Source organism: Hippopotamus amphibius, chromosome 5 (assembly GCF_030028045.1).
Source record: "Hippopotamus amphibius kiboko isolate mHipAmp2 chromosome 5, mHipAmp2.hap2, whole genome shotgun sequence".
Lineage (NCBI taxonomy): Eukaryota > Metazoa > Chordata > Mammalia > Artiodactyla > Hippopotamidae > Hippopotamus > Hippopotamus amphibius.
The window spans coordinates 100,784,714-100,799,198 of NC_080190.1; the positions used below are offsets into that span (position 1 = coordinate 100,784,714).

Genomic DNA, 14,485 nt, shown 5'->3' on the forward strand with positions numbered 1-14,485 from the left:
AACAGATAATCTTCCTCATCACCCCCATCCGCTTATCCATCTGCAGGGCTTGGCTCAAGTCATCCTGTTCTAGTCATCAAATTCCTGCTCTAGTCATCTCTGATCTCCATCTATCTCATTAAACTTCTACAACCACATAAAATTTAGTTACATAGCTGGTATTATTCTCAATTGTTTCATTAATTTTTTTTCCATAGCTAGGGTATAATCACTTTCAAGTTATACTCTGAAATTCTCAGTCTTGCCTAATAATAAGAGATACTCAATGAATACTGGATAAGTTACCTCTTCTGGTTAGTAGAAAGCAACTTATGTACTTTAAACACAGGCATTGCTAATTTTCTAAGAATCAAACATTTAAAAATACACTTGATATAATGACACAAAACAAAATGTTAAAAAATTCTTTGATGATTCATGATCTTGCCAGAGTCTCAGCCATTATCCTACATATTAATTACTGAATATTAGAGCTGCAGAAATGCCCTAAACAGAATTCTTATTGTTAAAAGGCTACATTATTTATTTACATTTTTACAGTGTCTACCCAAGTGGCAGGTACTGTTCTAGGCACTGAGAACACAGAGTTGATAAGACATAGCACTGCCTTTGAAGAACAAGAGTGGATAAACTCTGTCACTGCAGCAATATTAAAAGCCTCATTCTGTCAAGGGCAAGGGAAGGATCAAGTTAGCTGGATCTAGGAGCATTTTACATGCCCCAGAAGGTATTATACTGCTAGCTGCTGGTTCATTACCTTCTAAAAGCAGGTCATTTACTGGTTCTGGAAAATAACAACAAACTGAAACCAGTGAAACAACAATCCAGATTGCTCCTCATATTTAGGTCTTTTAGGTAGCTTGCTTTATTTTAATTGTTCAGATTTTCACTATTTTCCAGTATTTCTGCCTTTAAAAAAAAATCTTTAAATAGAAAATTTACAGCTGAATTTTGCTGTTGTTTTAATTCCAACTGTTAACCCAATTCAATCTTTGCATTTAAACCATTAGGTGTGATTTGAAAGCCTTCCCTACTTCACACAAGCACTACTGCTACCTCTAGTACCTGGGCTTTGTGACCAGGGTGTAGGGATAGGACTAGAGATCTCCACATGACCTACTGAAAATTCTAGTCCCAGTATGTTTGTTCAAAACTCATTATTTAAATCAAATAGCTAATATGTTTTATTTATTCATTTAGTATTTAAGTGTTGATCTAAAACTATCAGTATCTTCTTTTGGGTCACCTCACCTACATGACTTGGTGAAAAGACCTTCCCACCTGACCATAATCTCTTACCTTTTAAACCTCATGTTGAGATTTTCAAAAGCAATTGCTATATACATAAGCATTATTCAGGTCTGTAAGTAAGTAATAAACATTTCATACTATTCTAAATAAGCTATAAAGAGAATTAACAACTTATCTCAAACTAGAAAGGTAAATAAGAGGGAAGTAATTAATTTTATTTATAAAATACTCTGGAGTAGTTTTCAGGCACTTTGCCTTAGAGACAGAAAAGTTTTAGAAGCAATCTTAGAAATACGTGGGGATGCTAACTAGTAAGCTGAATGTACTTAACGCAGACAAGTGATCCTAACAAAATTAGACCATTAGATGGCAGCTTAATATCACATAATTTGAAATAGCATAACTATGCTTTTATCCTTCCCTTGGGCGAGGACAAGTCAGAGAGGAAAGCCACAGGCAGAATGTAAGAGCCAATTTGTAAAATGTCCAAAAGGAGAATAAATGTACACAATTCAAGTCCAGGTATTTGTCTAGTTTAGATATTAATTATTGTGACCAATGAAATGCCAAGATCTTTAAAACGAAGGATTTCCAATCAAACCATGTAAACTGTCTGAAGCCAAACGAAACCAAACCTCTAAACATAAACATAAACTCATTCCAAGTAAAAATTTTGGATCATCCAGTTACTAAACAAATAAAATCCACAGATTTCAGAGCATTACATAACATAGAGTAAAAAGCATGGAAAACTATTTGCTATGCCAAGAGAAAAAAATGAAGTAATGAATACAGGGCCAAACTATAAGGTATATGAAAATGACAAAGATGCAACTTACAGGTGAATTTCTGGAGGCTTCTTTCAGTTTTGTCATGGTGGTTTGAAATGTTCCAATGAGATCATGTGACCCATCATTGTCATAATCATAACACTCTACCTAGAAGTATAATAAGAACATATAAAAATCAATATGATTTTGTTTAAAAGTATTGGCTGCAATACATGGGACTTAGCAAGAAGTGCACTTTTAATTAAAATAAGTGAAAATGTTTAATATACAGTCCTACTTGGAGAAGTAGGAACTAACCTCCTAGAGGAACAATACTTTCAAACCCTCACTTTTCTTGGAATGGGGTTCTAGAACAGATCACAGGTAGATGAAAACACAAATACTGCTCAAACTCCACATTAAGTAGTTTCCAGTTCCTGTACATGCCCTTTACAAGTGCTGATAAAATCAAAATGGAGTCAGACCTTCTTTCTCATCCACTTTTTACCTTGTTATCATTTTACAATTGCTAAAAGCCACTATCTATCTGGAGGAAGAAGAAGTCAGCATCCTAGGCAGCCAAAAATTGTATAATTAAATTCTAGATGATTTATAATTATAGAAAGTGTATTTCATTAGCTGCAATCTGGCTTCTATTAAGAGTTAGACATGATGAAGTCAGATTTGCATTATTCTGAAGATCACAACTCTCACAATGAAAAGGAAAATTTCGGGAAAACAATATTTAATCCACTGAGAAAGTATCTATACTGGGTCATAACTGTTCTATTTCCATGCAAGACGGGGTCAATTCTAGTCTTAGCTATGGCTTTCACTAAGTGCTCTCGCTTTCTTAAAGCAGACTGAAGAGAGCTGAGGGTATCTGATTTCCATGTAGTTTTGTACCAGGTTGACAAATGTGGACAAAGAGTAAATATTCACAAGAATACCTGAATATTCACTGCAATGAGAAAATTAATGTGGTGTGAACGCTTAGCAAGCAGAGGTGTTCACTGTGATCATAAATAACCAATGTTTTTATAGTGCTTTATAATTTCAAACATTTCTTTCTGCAAAACTTTATTATGTGCATTGCACACATTATCTACTGAGGCTTGTCAGATAGGCAGAAGAATTAAATAGTCGTAGAAGATGACATATCTTGTGTGGCAACCAACAAAGTAAATCTGTGCCAAGAAAATTTTTGAATCCTTCTAGAGCCTATGATTTAAAATAAAAGCCTGTAACAGAAACAATTTGCATTTACCCTATGCCAATCTTCCATCTTGCTATAATCCTTTACAAAGTTATATTAATCACTAAGCTAAAATGCTCAGGATTTATACATATTCACCTAGCAAAGTGATTTTTTTTCTCCTCAGTTCTATAAGTAAATTGAGTGCTTGTAATAGGAAGTCTTTCACTCCTTATATTTTCATCATTATTCAGGAAGATTAAAAATCAAACAATCAATAAATAAAAACAAACAAGGTCCAGAATTGCAATTTTGAGTAATAGTAAGGGTTTTTATTTCTTTCCAACACTTCAGTCACTGACCAATTCTGACCTGTTAACTCTTGCCCTGTATATCTGATACTCAATTTTTAAACCAAAAGCCCTTTATCTGACAGAAAAGAAAATTAATGACCTTAATATTTTTTTCCTAGAGGAACTAAAATTAAGATAAAGTCAAAACAATCTTAATATTTTAATAATTTCATTTTTATTTTATAAATTTATTTATTTATTTATTTATTTATTTATTTATTTATTTATTTATTGGCTGTGCTGGGTCTTCATTGCTGCACACGGGCTTTCTCTAGTTGCTGCGAGCGGGGACTACTCTTCCTTGTGGTGCACAGTCTCCTCATTGTAGTGGCTTCTCTTGTTGTGGAGCACAGGCCCTAGGCACGTGGGCTTCAATAGTTGCGGCACATGGGCTCAGTAGTTGTGGCTTATGGGCTCTAGAGCACAGGCTCAATAGTTGTGGCGCACAGGCTTAGTTGCTCCATGGCAAGTGGAATGTTCCCAGGGCAAGGCTCAAACCTGTGTCCCCTGCATTGGCAGGTGGATTCTTTACCACTGCACCACCTTGGAAGTCCAATAATTTCATTTTTAAGAGTTTTTTTTTTTTTTTAATTACAGAAAACAGAATGTTACATTTTAGATTTGCATTCAGGAAACTCCAATTCCAAATCCTACTCTTGTTGTCTTATACCTAAGACAACAAGATCAAGCTTTGTAAAGGCCAAGATTTTATTTAAACAAAGCTTATGGGAGAGCTAAAACTGTTCATGTTTAGACTATCCAAAACTTCCGAGAATGTAAAAACATGTTTTAAATGTAATTTTAAATATAAATATATAAGAAAAGTTCACTGTTGCCCCATTAAAGGCAAATATTTGATGCTAAAGGAAAATGTGACATTTATAATGCTGGCATACGTTCAGATACAGTTTTAGGTAAATGATGTAATAATCTGTGTCATTTAATTTCTCTTCTCAAGAATTCAAAAACTAGTACTATTGGCTGTTTTAAACAACAACATCAGCAGTGTTTATGAAACTGAAATGTATGCATATATACATATGTGCACATGTATATATGTAAAAGAATGCACACATCACACGATAACTACATTCACTAAGGCATTCCCCATTGAGACATGCATGACTATTTTTCTTATTTGCATGATCTTATGAAAATAATAATACATGCTAGAGTGATAACACTGACAGGTTCTCACTGCAGCAAAGAAATTACCAATGATTCTGACTCTATTCTCTGCTCTATAACTCTTTGCTACACCTCTAAGCAATTTCCAAACACCAAGAGAATCACTGATGCATGACTTTCTGATTTTGCAAAGAAATACAGAACTAAAGAAATAAAGACGGTGATGGTGTGGCAAACCAAGTTGTGTATAGTTAAAACAAATGGAGAAACTTTTAGGAATAGAAGACATTCATCACAGAAAGCTCAGAAAATCAGTTTACTTACTATAATAAAATAGCCCTGTAAGCATGCCACTGTGCACAAAAAAAAAAAAAAGTTTAAAAAACATTGTTTCATGGTTAACTTATTATTGCAAACAATTAAATAGTTATGGTTTCAGCATTTTTTCCCCAGCTTTCTTGCTTCTCAGATCTAATGAAGCTTCAGCTTACTATTTTTAATGTGAAAAGCAGATTCTAGATTTAATATAACAGTAAAAAGTAATTTGTAAAGCTCCTTTTCTTTATTGACTTTGTACCTAGATTTTCACTGCTATTTGAACTATCACAGAAAACACACTCATACTGATTTTTAAAGTTCCCTGCAAACTGAGGACAACATTTATGGATCTAAGAAATGAAGTAGTTTTCAATAATAACAGCACCTCTACTGTGTTTAACAGTTTATAAAACTTTTCACTTGCATTAATTTAATCCTTACTTTATTTTCTTACGTAAACATTATCTTCTTTACTATATAAGTAAAGAAGTTAGATAATCTGCCCAAGATCCCTTAGCTGGTTAAAGGCCTACGTCAAGTCTTGGCCTGTGGTCTGACTCTAAGTCCTTTGCTCATTCCAGGCCATCACCTTTCCTGCCTTCACCACACTAATTATCAAACAAACAAACAAAAAACCCCAAAACCAAAACAAAACAAAAAGCCTAAACAAGTAAACAAAAAACTCACCTCAGTTTGCTGACACCTGAACATAAGAAAAGGCTTCTATCTGGTATTTTGTATAAAGAAGTGACTCTAGTATAAAAGTGTCTTAAAAATAATGTATCTATTTTGATAAACAGCTGTAAGTGAAAACATTTTAAAAAAATCTTAGCTATCTGCTTCTGCTCCCTGTTCCCACTCTGTTTTCCTCTAAAAACTCTAAAACTAAAGCTATCCAAATGTTTTAATAAATTTCACCCTACTCTGAAAAATCAATGATGGGAAATGTCACCACTATTCTGCTCTGTGCTAAGGGCAGCAAGAAGCTCTGGATTCTCTAACATCTATTTTTATCTGCAAGGGACACTCCAAAGGCAAAGAGTGTAGTTCAAGGTTCCTAGTCACAGAGCAGAGGAATCTTATTAAAAGAAAGACTTAAGTATTTTATTTAAAAAATATAAGAATAAAATAAAAATCACAATGTTTGATTAAGCATTAGATCAACAGATCACTCAAAATGTCTACTCCTTCAGACTGACCACTTACCAGAAACATTTCTATTTTAGTATTCCTAAATGTAAATAAAATTCAAACTTATATCATTTCTTACTTTAAATACTATCTAACAAATTAATTTATAAAAGCAGTAAGTGTGTATGTGTGCATATAATACATACATAATTTCAAATTACCTTAATAGTTTTATCCATATCTCCATAGCACAGAGAGTTAAGAGAGATTTTAAAAGGCCTCCAAACAGGATTCAAGTTGTTTTTAATAACCTATAAAAAAATGAAGATTCAAAGACTATTTTGAAAAACATCCCATTCATTAATACTTTGTTCTTGCCTTTCCTAGATTCCCACCACCCTCTCACCATCCATCCTTCACCTCTTCACCCACCCAACTTTGCCAATGAAAACCTAGGACAATATTATACACCTGTTATGAAAAATGTGATAGATTGTCAAGTTGTGATACATTGTGAGAAAAAAAAAAAACTGGGAAATATATCCACCCATTACAAGGTACACTTAAAAATTACAGAAGATTATTGGTTTTGTTGGAAACCAGAGTTTTCACTGTGGGACACAAGATTCAAACACTGAATAAAAGAAGTTGAGAAAGAACCTTGCTATGCTGTACGTGAATTGGAAAAACAGTCTAAATCCATAATTTAAAATTTTAAAAATATGTATATATAATAAACATATATACACAAATATACATATTCCTCAGTTGTGTCCATTGAAAAGGTCGAAAAGCATCAACATCTCAGGAGAATGAACACTCATACCCTACTGTCCAAATACTACTGCTCTCTTAAAGGAATAGGGTTCCATAAGAGAAATAGCTCACTCCAGACTTGGGAAAGGGTAAGTACAAGGTGAATTGAGAACATAATTTCACAAAAAATAAGAGACTGCTCAAAGACTAATTGAGTCATTTCAAAGAACCCAAGACCCATTTGAAGGAACTCTTCCTGGTCAAATCTGGATTAATATGAGCAGCAAAATGCATGACAGTAACGGATTATAAACACAGTGAATATACTATAACAATCCATGAGTCTATAATGATACTAAAAATAAAAGAGACAGAGAAGGGTATCTGTGAATATATGTAAACAGATGAAAGATTTAGAAAAAAATTACTAGTTTAGAACCCTGAAAATAATAAGTGATTCAGGCATCAATCATCAATGGATGCTAAAACCATCAGGTGAAATGGAGGTTACTCATGCAGTCTCAAAGAATCACACTGCAGTCACTTACTAACTACAAAGGGAAAAAAGTGAGACTTTATCACGGCACAATCTGGTGGTCACCAGTTAACCTAGCAGCCCAGACTGGAATCATCCATACTAGGTATCCTGACACTACGGGTCCCCTGATGATGGAAGATACACATATAGTGTTCTTGATGGAAATGTCTGATCTGGACCTAACTGTGAGGAAATAAAAGAATCCAGTATGTTGGACATACGAGTCTTGATTACTCAAGAGATTCATAGCCTGAAGGTATAAGGGAGGTAGGGAGAAGAGGAGTATGTTGGGAACATAATAGCCAAATGCAAAATGCGAACCTCGACTGGATCATGTATGAAAAAAAACAAAACATATACAAAACATGTATGGGAAAACTGGGGCGATCTGAAGATGAATAGTATATTAGATGATGATATACTGAATCACTGTTAATTCTCTCAGTTATGGAGGTGTAGAGAAATGCCCTTGTTCTTGAGACATACCTACTGTAGTAGCATTTAAAGGTGAAGAGCCATGATGTCTGCAGCCTACATTAGGACAGTTTTGCAAAAGGGCATGGACATGAGTGAGAGAGAGAGAGAGAGAACACACATGTGTGCTGGTATGGGCATTTGATAAATCTAGGTGAAGGATACACTGGTGTACATTTTAGTGTTCTTTATAGGGTTTTAAAAATTAAGCATAGTTGTACCTCATTAAAATTAAAAAAATTAGCATGCTGACATCGTGTCTCTGGCAATTATATATGCCTGAACTCAGATTAATATTTTTACAAATGCATAATTTTTAAAAATTCGGATTACTACAATTCAAAAGGAAACCTCAACTCTACTTTTCAAATTCAGATATTCACCTCTGTTCGATGAACCATTAGCCAGTTTCCATCAGATGTCTGCTTGTGGAATTCCAGGTATGGATCTGACTTCCCAAATAGATCCTACATTAAAATAAAAAAGCAATTATTCTCCTCCTAACCCATGTGAAACCACACTCTATACATGTTAGCAGTAAGCTTAGCAGTACCTGAAGCTTAATTCTACAGCATAGACATATACAGTACAATACAGCAGTAAATACAAATCCCAACACCTTTCTCACAAACATATAAACCTCCTGACGTCTACTAGGAAAACTTTTAAGGCCTTTGTGATAAATGCTCATAATCCTGTGTATCACACCCTTAACATGATGGCTTTAAAATACAGTGATCAATAGGACCGATTATCAATATAAAATGTTTTTAGCTTGTTTTCATTATTAACAGTGTTCATTCATTCACATTGTGCTTTTATATAAATGATCCCATACATTAGTCATACTAACTCCATGAGAAACAGAACGAGAAAATAGATTCAGAGGAGTTAAATGACTTTCCAAAATCACACATCTAATTAATTGATGGATCTGAGCCTTAACTTCATATCTTACCCTCTATGTCCAATACCCTTTCAGCAATCCCACACATATCTTTACACACACAATGGAGCACACACAAGTAGACATGTGGAATGCATAAGAGAAGTAGTTCAAGGGCACAAAGTATATCCCCTATTTCCTCTGTAATTCACCACAGCACAGCACTCCTGTACAATGCTCAAGTACAGTGAGTGTTCAAAAATACCCTTATCGCCATCTTACATACACATACACACACACACACACACACACACACACACACACACACACACACACTTACGCAGGGAGATAAAATTCTGGAAGGATGTACAAATCATTCCCAGAGGCAAAACTCAGTGAGGTGGTGGACGATTTTATTTTCTCATTTTTATCTATCTTCATTTTGAAATTTCTATACTCCTTAGCATATATTACTTATTATTTGTGAACTTGAAAGGACCACCTGTCAATCTAACAGTAATTTGTAGATACGTCCCTAAACTGAAGATTTTTTTCAGTCTTGAATTTATTCAGTATTAAATTAAGAACTAAGATAATATTACTTCCTTCCTCAGCACATTTTAATGTTAAGAAAGTAACACATTTGGCACAGTCAAAAATATAAACACAAAGACTAAGAAGAACTTTTAAAATTTAACCTTATCTCTAAGAAGAATTTTAATACAATAAGCCTCTCTATGCCCCATTTTATAAAACTAAGAACAACATTACACACACACACACACACACACACACACACACACAGATTATATATATATTGTGGAAGTTAACTTTCCAAAAATACAATAACAGGCCCTGTCTCCCTTATCTTAGAAATAATCTTTTGAGACAGGCAGAATATCAATTATTACCATATTGAAAGTCAGAAAACAGACCTTGTTTGAAAGTTCATTAAGCTGAGTATAGTAGAACTAAAATAAGAATTAAAAGTCCCTGACTCTGATCTCCAGGATAAGTTAAGTCAACAAAGCAAGGCAGAGGAAGGTATGCATAATATATTATGCTACGCTTATTCAAGGGCTGAGGCTGGGGAATATAAATATACATATATACATATACACGTGCACACATGTATCTGTCTATATAGATACACACATGTATATCTATTTGTATGTTTATATATACACACATACACACACATAGAGACGTATATGCATACACATATGTATAGACACACAAAAAAACTTGTTTTTTTGGAAAATGTGGAATTTATATTTTTTGGAAAACCATAAAATATAAATTTTAAAAAAGTATTACATACAGCAAGGAAAGAGAAAAAAATGTAGAGTGGACAGGGAAAGAAGCTAAATTTCTTGAGTATAGCTTGTTTTGTAGATTTGGCTTTGGAACCATGATTGTAAAACGAACTTAAATCAAAAAAATTTTCAAAGCAATCCCTAAATAGCAAAAGCAAAATTTGATTATGTGTTAATGTTATAGCATAACCACTCAGAGAAGAATTACTTCTTTAAAACACAAGAATTGAACTGTAGAACTCAAGTGGAATATATAACCCTAAGACAAAAAGAACTTCAAAGAAAGCTCAAACTGTTTTCAGTAAAAATATTTTAATTATAATCTGGATGTTTGTATTGTTAAACTATTAGATAGTATATAGGACAAAACAGATAAGCAACTATGTTATTATCTTTAGGAATCAACATTTTTGACATAAGTGAAAAGAGGTGTACCTACAGAATTAAAGAAATACAGCCTTGTAATTCTACATCTGAGTTGGATATCGTTGTACAAATTTATGATTTAGTTTCTCTTAAAAAAGAAAAGACTTTCCTATATCTGTCCACTGAAAAGTCAGAAAAAATGAGTGACAATAATCAATAAACACTAAGCAACCCTAGTACCACACTGTGGACTCACTGCAGAAAGGCCCCCTTCAATCTGCCAATCTGGGGCAGAAATTAGATAAAATAAGCTTGGAACATTTGTCATGCCACAGAGCAGGAAGCTATCCAAAGGCCTCTGGGGTTGTGCCAAATGGTCTCATGAACAAACTTAAATACACTCCCTCCCATAGGCTAAAGCTGGGATACTTGAAGCATTAATGAGAATTAATCAATACAGCTCATAGCAACACACACACACACACACACACACACACACACAAAGCCCTCATTGGTCACATATAAAGGAATTTATTATTCTGAAAAATGGTAAATATGATAAAAAATCAAACAGTTCAACTTGCCTTTTCTGGACAAACTATATCTCAGAATAAATACCTAATGTGAAGAATACTTCTCTCTAAAAAAGTAGTCTCACTAACAAATGAAGAAGCAATGATAGCATGAGAATATCACTATTTTAAGATGCTTAATAAAATAATACATCCAGGGAGTAGATATATATATATATATTAGGGACCACTAACATCCCAAAACACAGAACTCAACAATATGATGGAATTAATGTCACCACCTATGAAACTCATACCAATTCAAAATACCACCAGACCATACCTCTAGATTCAATTCCAGCTTACAGAAATCAGGAAATAAAGGTAGAGAGATGAACATATTACATGACACCACAGGGATGTAATTAGCTTATACAGTGTGTGGAAACTTCTACAGGACAAAGAAGTCAGTTTATTGAATAAGTCCATGGATGGAGGGAGGGGGAGAGAGGGAATAAGAGATGAAGAGAGGGAGGAAGGGCAGAAGTAAAAAGGAAGGGAAGAATTTATAGATTAAAAAAAATTTAAGAGACATATTAACCAATTATATTATTTAGAAAGTCCTTAGAGATACATCAAAACATTTACAGATGAAATGATATGAAGACTGGGAGGAGAGAAAGTAGACAGGGGTAAGGATGAGACAAAATTGGTCATGAGTTAAAACTGTTAGCGATAGGTGGTGGGAACATGCAATCTTTTAAAAATACTATTCTATGTTTGTATATGTTTAAATGTGTTCAAAATATAAAAGAAAAAAAGATACTGGCTACTAGTCTAAGATATTCGCAAATTGAATTGTAAGGTATATGAAAATGATGAAACTATGGATTGGATTATAGAATTCCATACAAAAATGACTCAAAGAATTATTCCAATGCATGCTATAAACTAAACTGTTGTGTTCTTATGTACTGGTACTCATCCTTCGAAAAAATTGACTTTTGAATGCAAAGATGAAAATCTAATTAATAAAGCATAGAATTTTCATTTTCCTTAAATAATACAAATACACTCAAACGTCTCTTACAATAACATTAATGCTTGTATTAACTCTTCTTTTAAACTATACAAACCTTTTGATTACATCTAGAGGAAAGAGGTAAAGAAAAATGGCTCTGCTTAAACAAACATACAGGAAAAAGATGGCGGCGAAGTAGAGAGAGGTGGAGTGCATCCCTCTCCACAGATGCATTGGGAATGCACGGAAGGACACAGTCATTCCCACAGAGAACCAGCTGAACACCAGCAGACGGCCTCGGACACCAGAAAGGGCTGCGGAGAACCTGACATAGCCGGTAGGGAGGCATCTATGAGGGCTCAAAGAGGGTGAAGCGGCGGAGCTGTGGCAGACGGGAGGGAGTGAGAAACATACGGAGGGTCCGCAGCGCAGCTCAGCGTTCCCGGACCGAGACATCGATCCGCGGCTGAACGGAGGGTCCAGGAGCGGGAGCTTGGGAACCGGAGAGCTGGTTCAGGGGGAGAAACATTGTTGCCGGTAGGGTGACGGACCGAGAGGACAGGAGGGAGGAGGTCCGCGGAGAGGAGTGCCGATCCCTGAGAGCTGCCCGGCCATGATGGCGGCTGGAGGCTGCAGGCTCCCGGGCGGCGGGGAGGAGCCACGCGCATAGCCTCTCCCTCTCTTTCGGTGCCTCTGCAACAGGCAGTGGAGAGACGCCCTGCGGGGCCACATAAGGCACTCAGGGATAACAAGCACCCTCAGGCGCTCGGGCGGGGCTAGATTAAAACTCCTTGCAACGCCAGCAGCAGGGAGGCTGCCGAGAGAAAAAAAAAAAAAAAAAACCAGCATCAAAAAGAAAAAACCCCGAGAGAGGCCCAACTCTAAGACTTTCTGTGTACGCCTGAGCCACCAGCGCCCTCTGCAACAGGCACCTCCAAGCCTGACTGAAGCAACAGTGCGCCACTGCTCACTCCCTCCCAGGAGAAGGAGCCACTATTGCACCCTCTCCCTCCCCACACACCGAGGCTTACAGACGAACAATAAAGGAACCTCTGCTGGTCACAGAATAATGCAAAAAAAAAAACCCAAGGCAAGGAAAAGGACACTTACAGCTGAGACGCTAAGGAAACAGAAATAGTAGTATCAATACCTATTGAACTGGTCCATTCGGGGATCAGTTCTGGATTTTTTTTTTTTTTTTTGATTTATTAAATACGATCTTAGCCCTAAGGGATCTACAAGTTTTACAACATAATTTTATAAGGATATTTTTTACTCTTTTTTTTTTTTTTTTTTTTTTTTTTGCCTTTTAAAATACTTCTATATCTAGCTAAGTTTTTGGTAGTACGGACAAAATATCTTTCATACTTTCCTTTCATCCCTTTCTTTTATACACTTCTATTCCTTTCTTTTTCTTTGCATATTTCCAACCACATTACGCTCTTCTGTTCCCCTTTCTTCCAGCCATTTTAAGTGTATTTTATCTTAACATACTTATAAGCAACACTATCGGTCTGCTCAGACTCCTTGCTCTATTCTCCAGATGATGCACTGCCTTGGTATTAATATTAGGCTTTTGTCTTTATCTTAGTTCTTAGTACAGTTGTCTAATTACATTCTGAGAATCTCCATTCTCTCTGGTGGTAGTCCAGCTCATTTCTATATTTGACCCTAGCTTACAAAATCTCCCTGGATTGATGTTTGTATGTGTAGGGTGTTATTTGTTGTTTGTTTGCTTTTGCTTTTGTCTCTGATTTGTTCTGTTTCAGTTGTCAATTTCTGCTGGGTTTCTCTCTGAATATCTGATAGCACACTGGGGTTCTGTCAGGTCTTTCTAGAGCCTTATGTCCTAACGGATTCAATAATTGTGTGTCTTATACATGTATGTGTTTCCTAGACTGAATATTCGTCTAATCCAATACTTGGACATTAGTCTGAGGCTTGGACAGTCTTCTATAAACACCTCTATCACCAGGACAAGCAACCCCAAAAGCTTGGACAACCATGAGGAAACAAAGAAACACCATGCAGGCAAAGGAGCAGGAAAAAAACCCACAAGACCAAATAAATGAGGAGGAAATAGGAAAAATGCCTGAAAAAGAATTTAGAGTAATGATAGTAAAAATGATACAAAATCTCGATAACAAATTAGAGAAAGTACAAGAAACAGTTCATAAGAACTCAGAAAAACAAACAGCAATGGATAACAAAATAACTGAAATTAAAAATACTCTAGATGCTCTAACCAGCAGAATGACTGAGGCAGAAGAACGAATAAGTGAGTTGGAAGATAGAATGGAAGAAATAAACGCCACAGAGCAGGAAAAAGATAAAAAAATAAAAAGACTAGAAGACAGCCTCAGAGACCTCAGTGATAACCTTAAACGTACCAACATTCGAATTATAGGCATCCCAGAAGAAGAAGAAAACAAGAAAGGGTCTGTGAAAATATTTGAAGAGGTTCTAGTGG

The 14,485-nt window shown here is 35.3% G+C and overlaps 1 protein-coding gene across 1 annotated transcript in view; it reads right to left on the bottom strand.

Annotated features, from left to right (window-relative positions):
* Positions 1-14,485, bottom strand: part of CPNE3 (copine 3) — a 51,030-nt gene that overhangs the window by 17,191 nt on the left and 19,354 nt on the right. The window contains exons 6-8 of the mRNA XM_057736465.1: positions 8,298-8,381; positions 6,368-6,457; positions 2,091-2,189 (exon numbers count right to left, since the gene is read on the bottom strand). Coding sequence (XP_057592448.1) covers positions 2,091-2,189; positions 6,368-6,457; positions 8,298-8,381 — 273 coding nt within the window. The remainder of the gene's footprint in view (positions 1-2,090; positions 2,190-6,367; positions 6,458-8,297; positions 8,382-14,485) is intronic.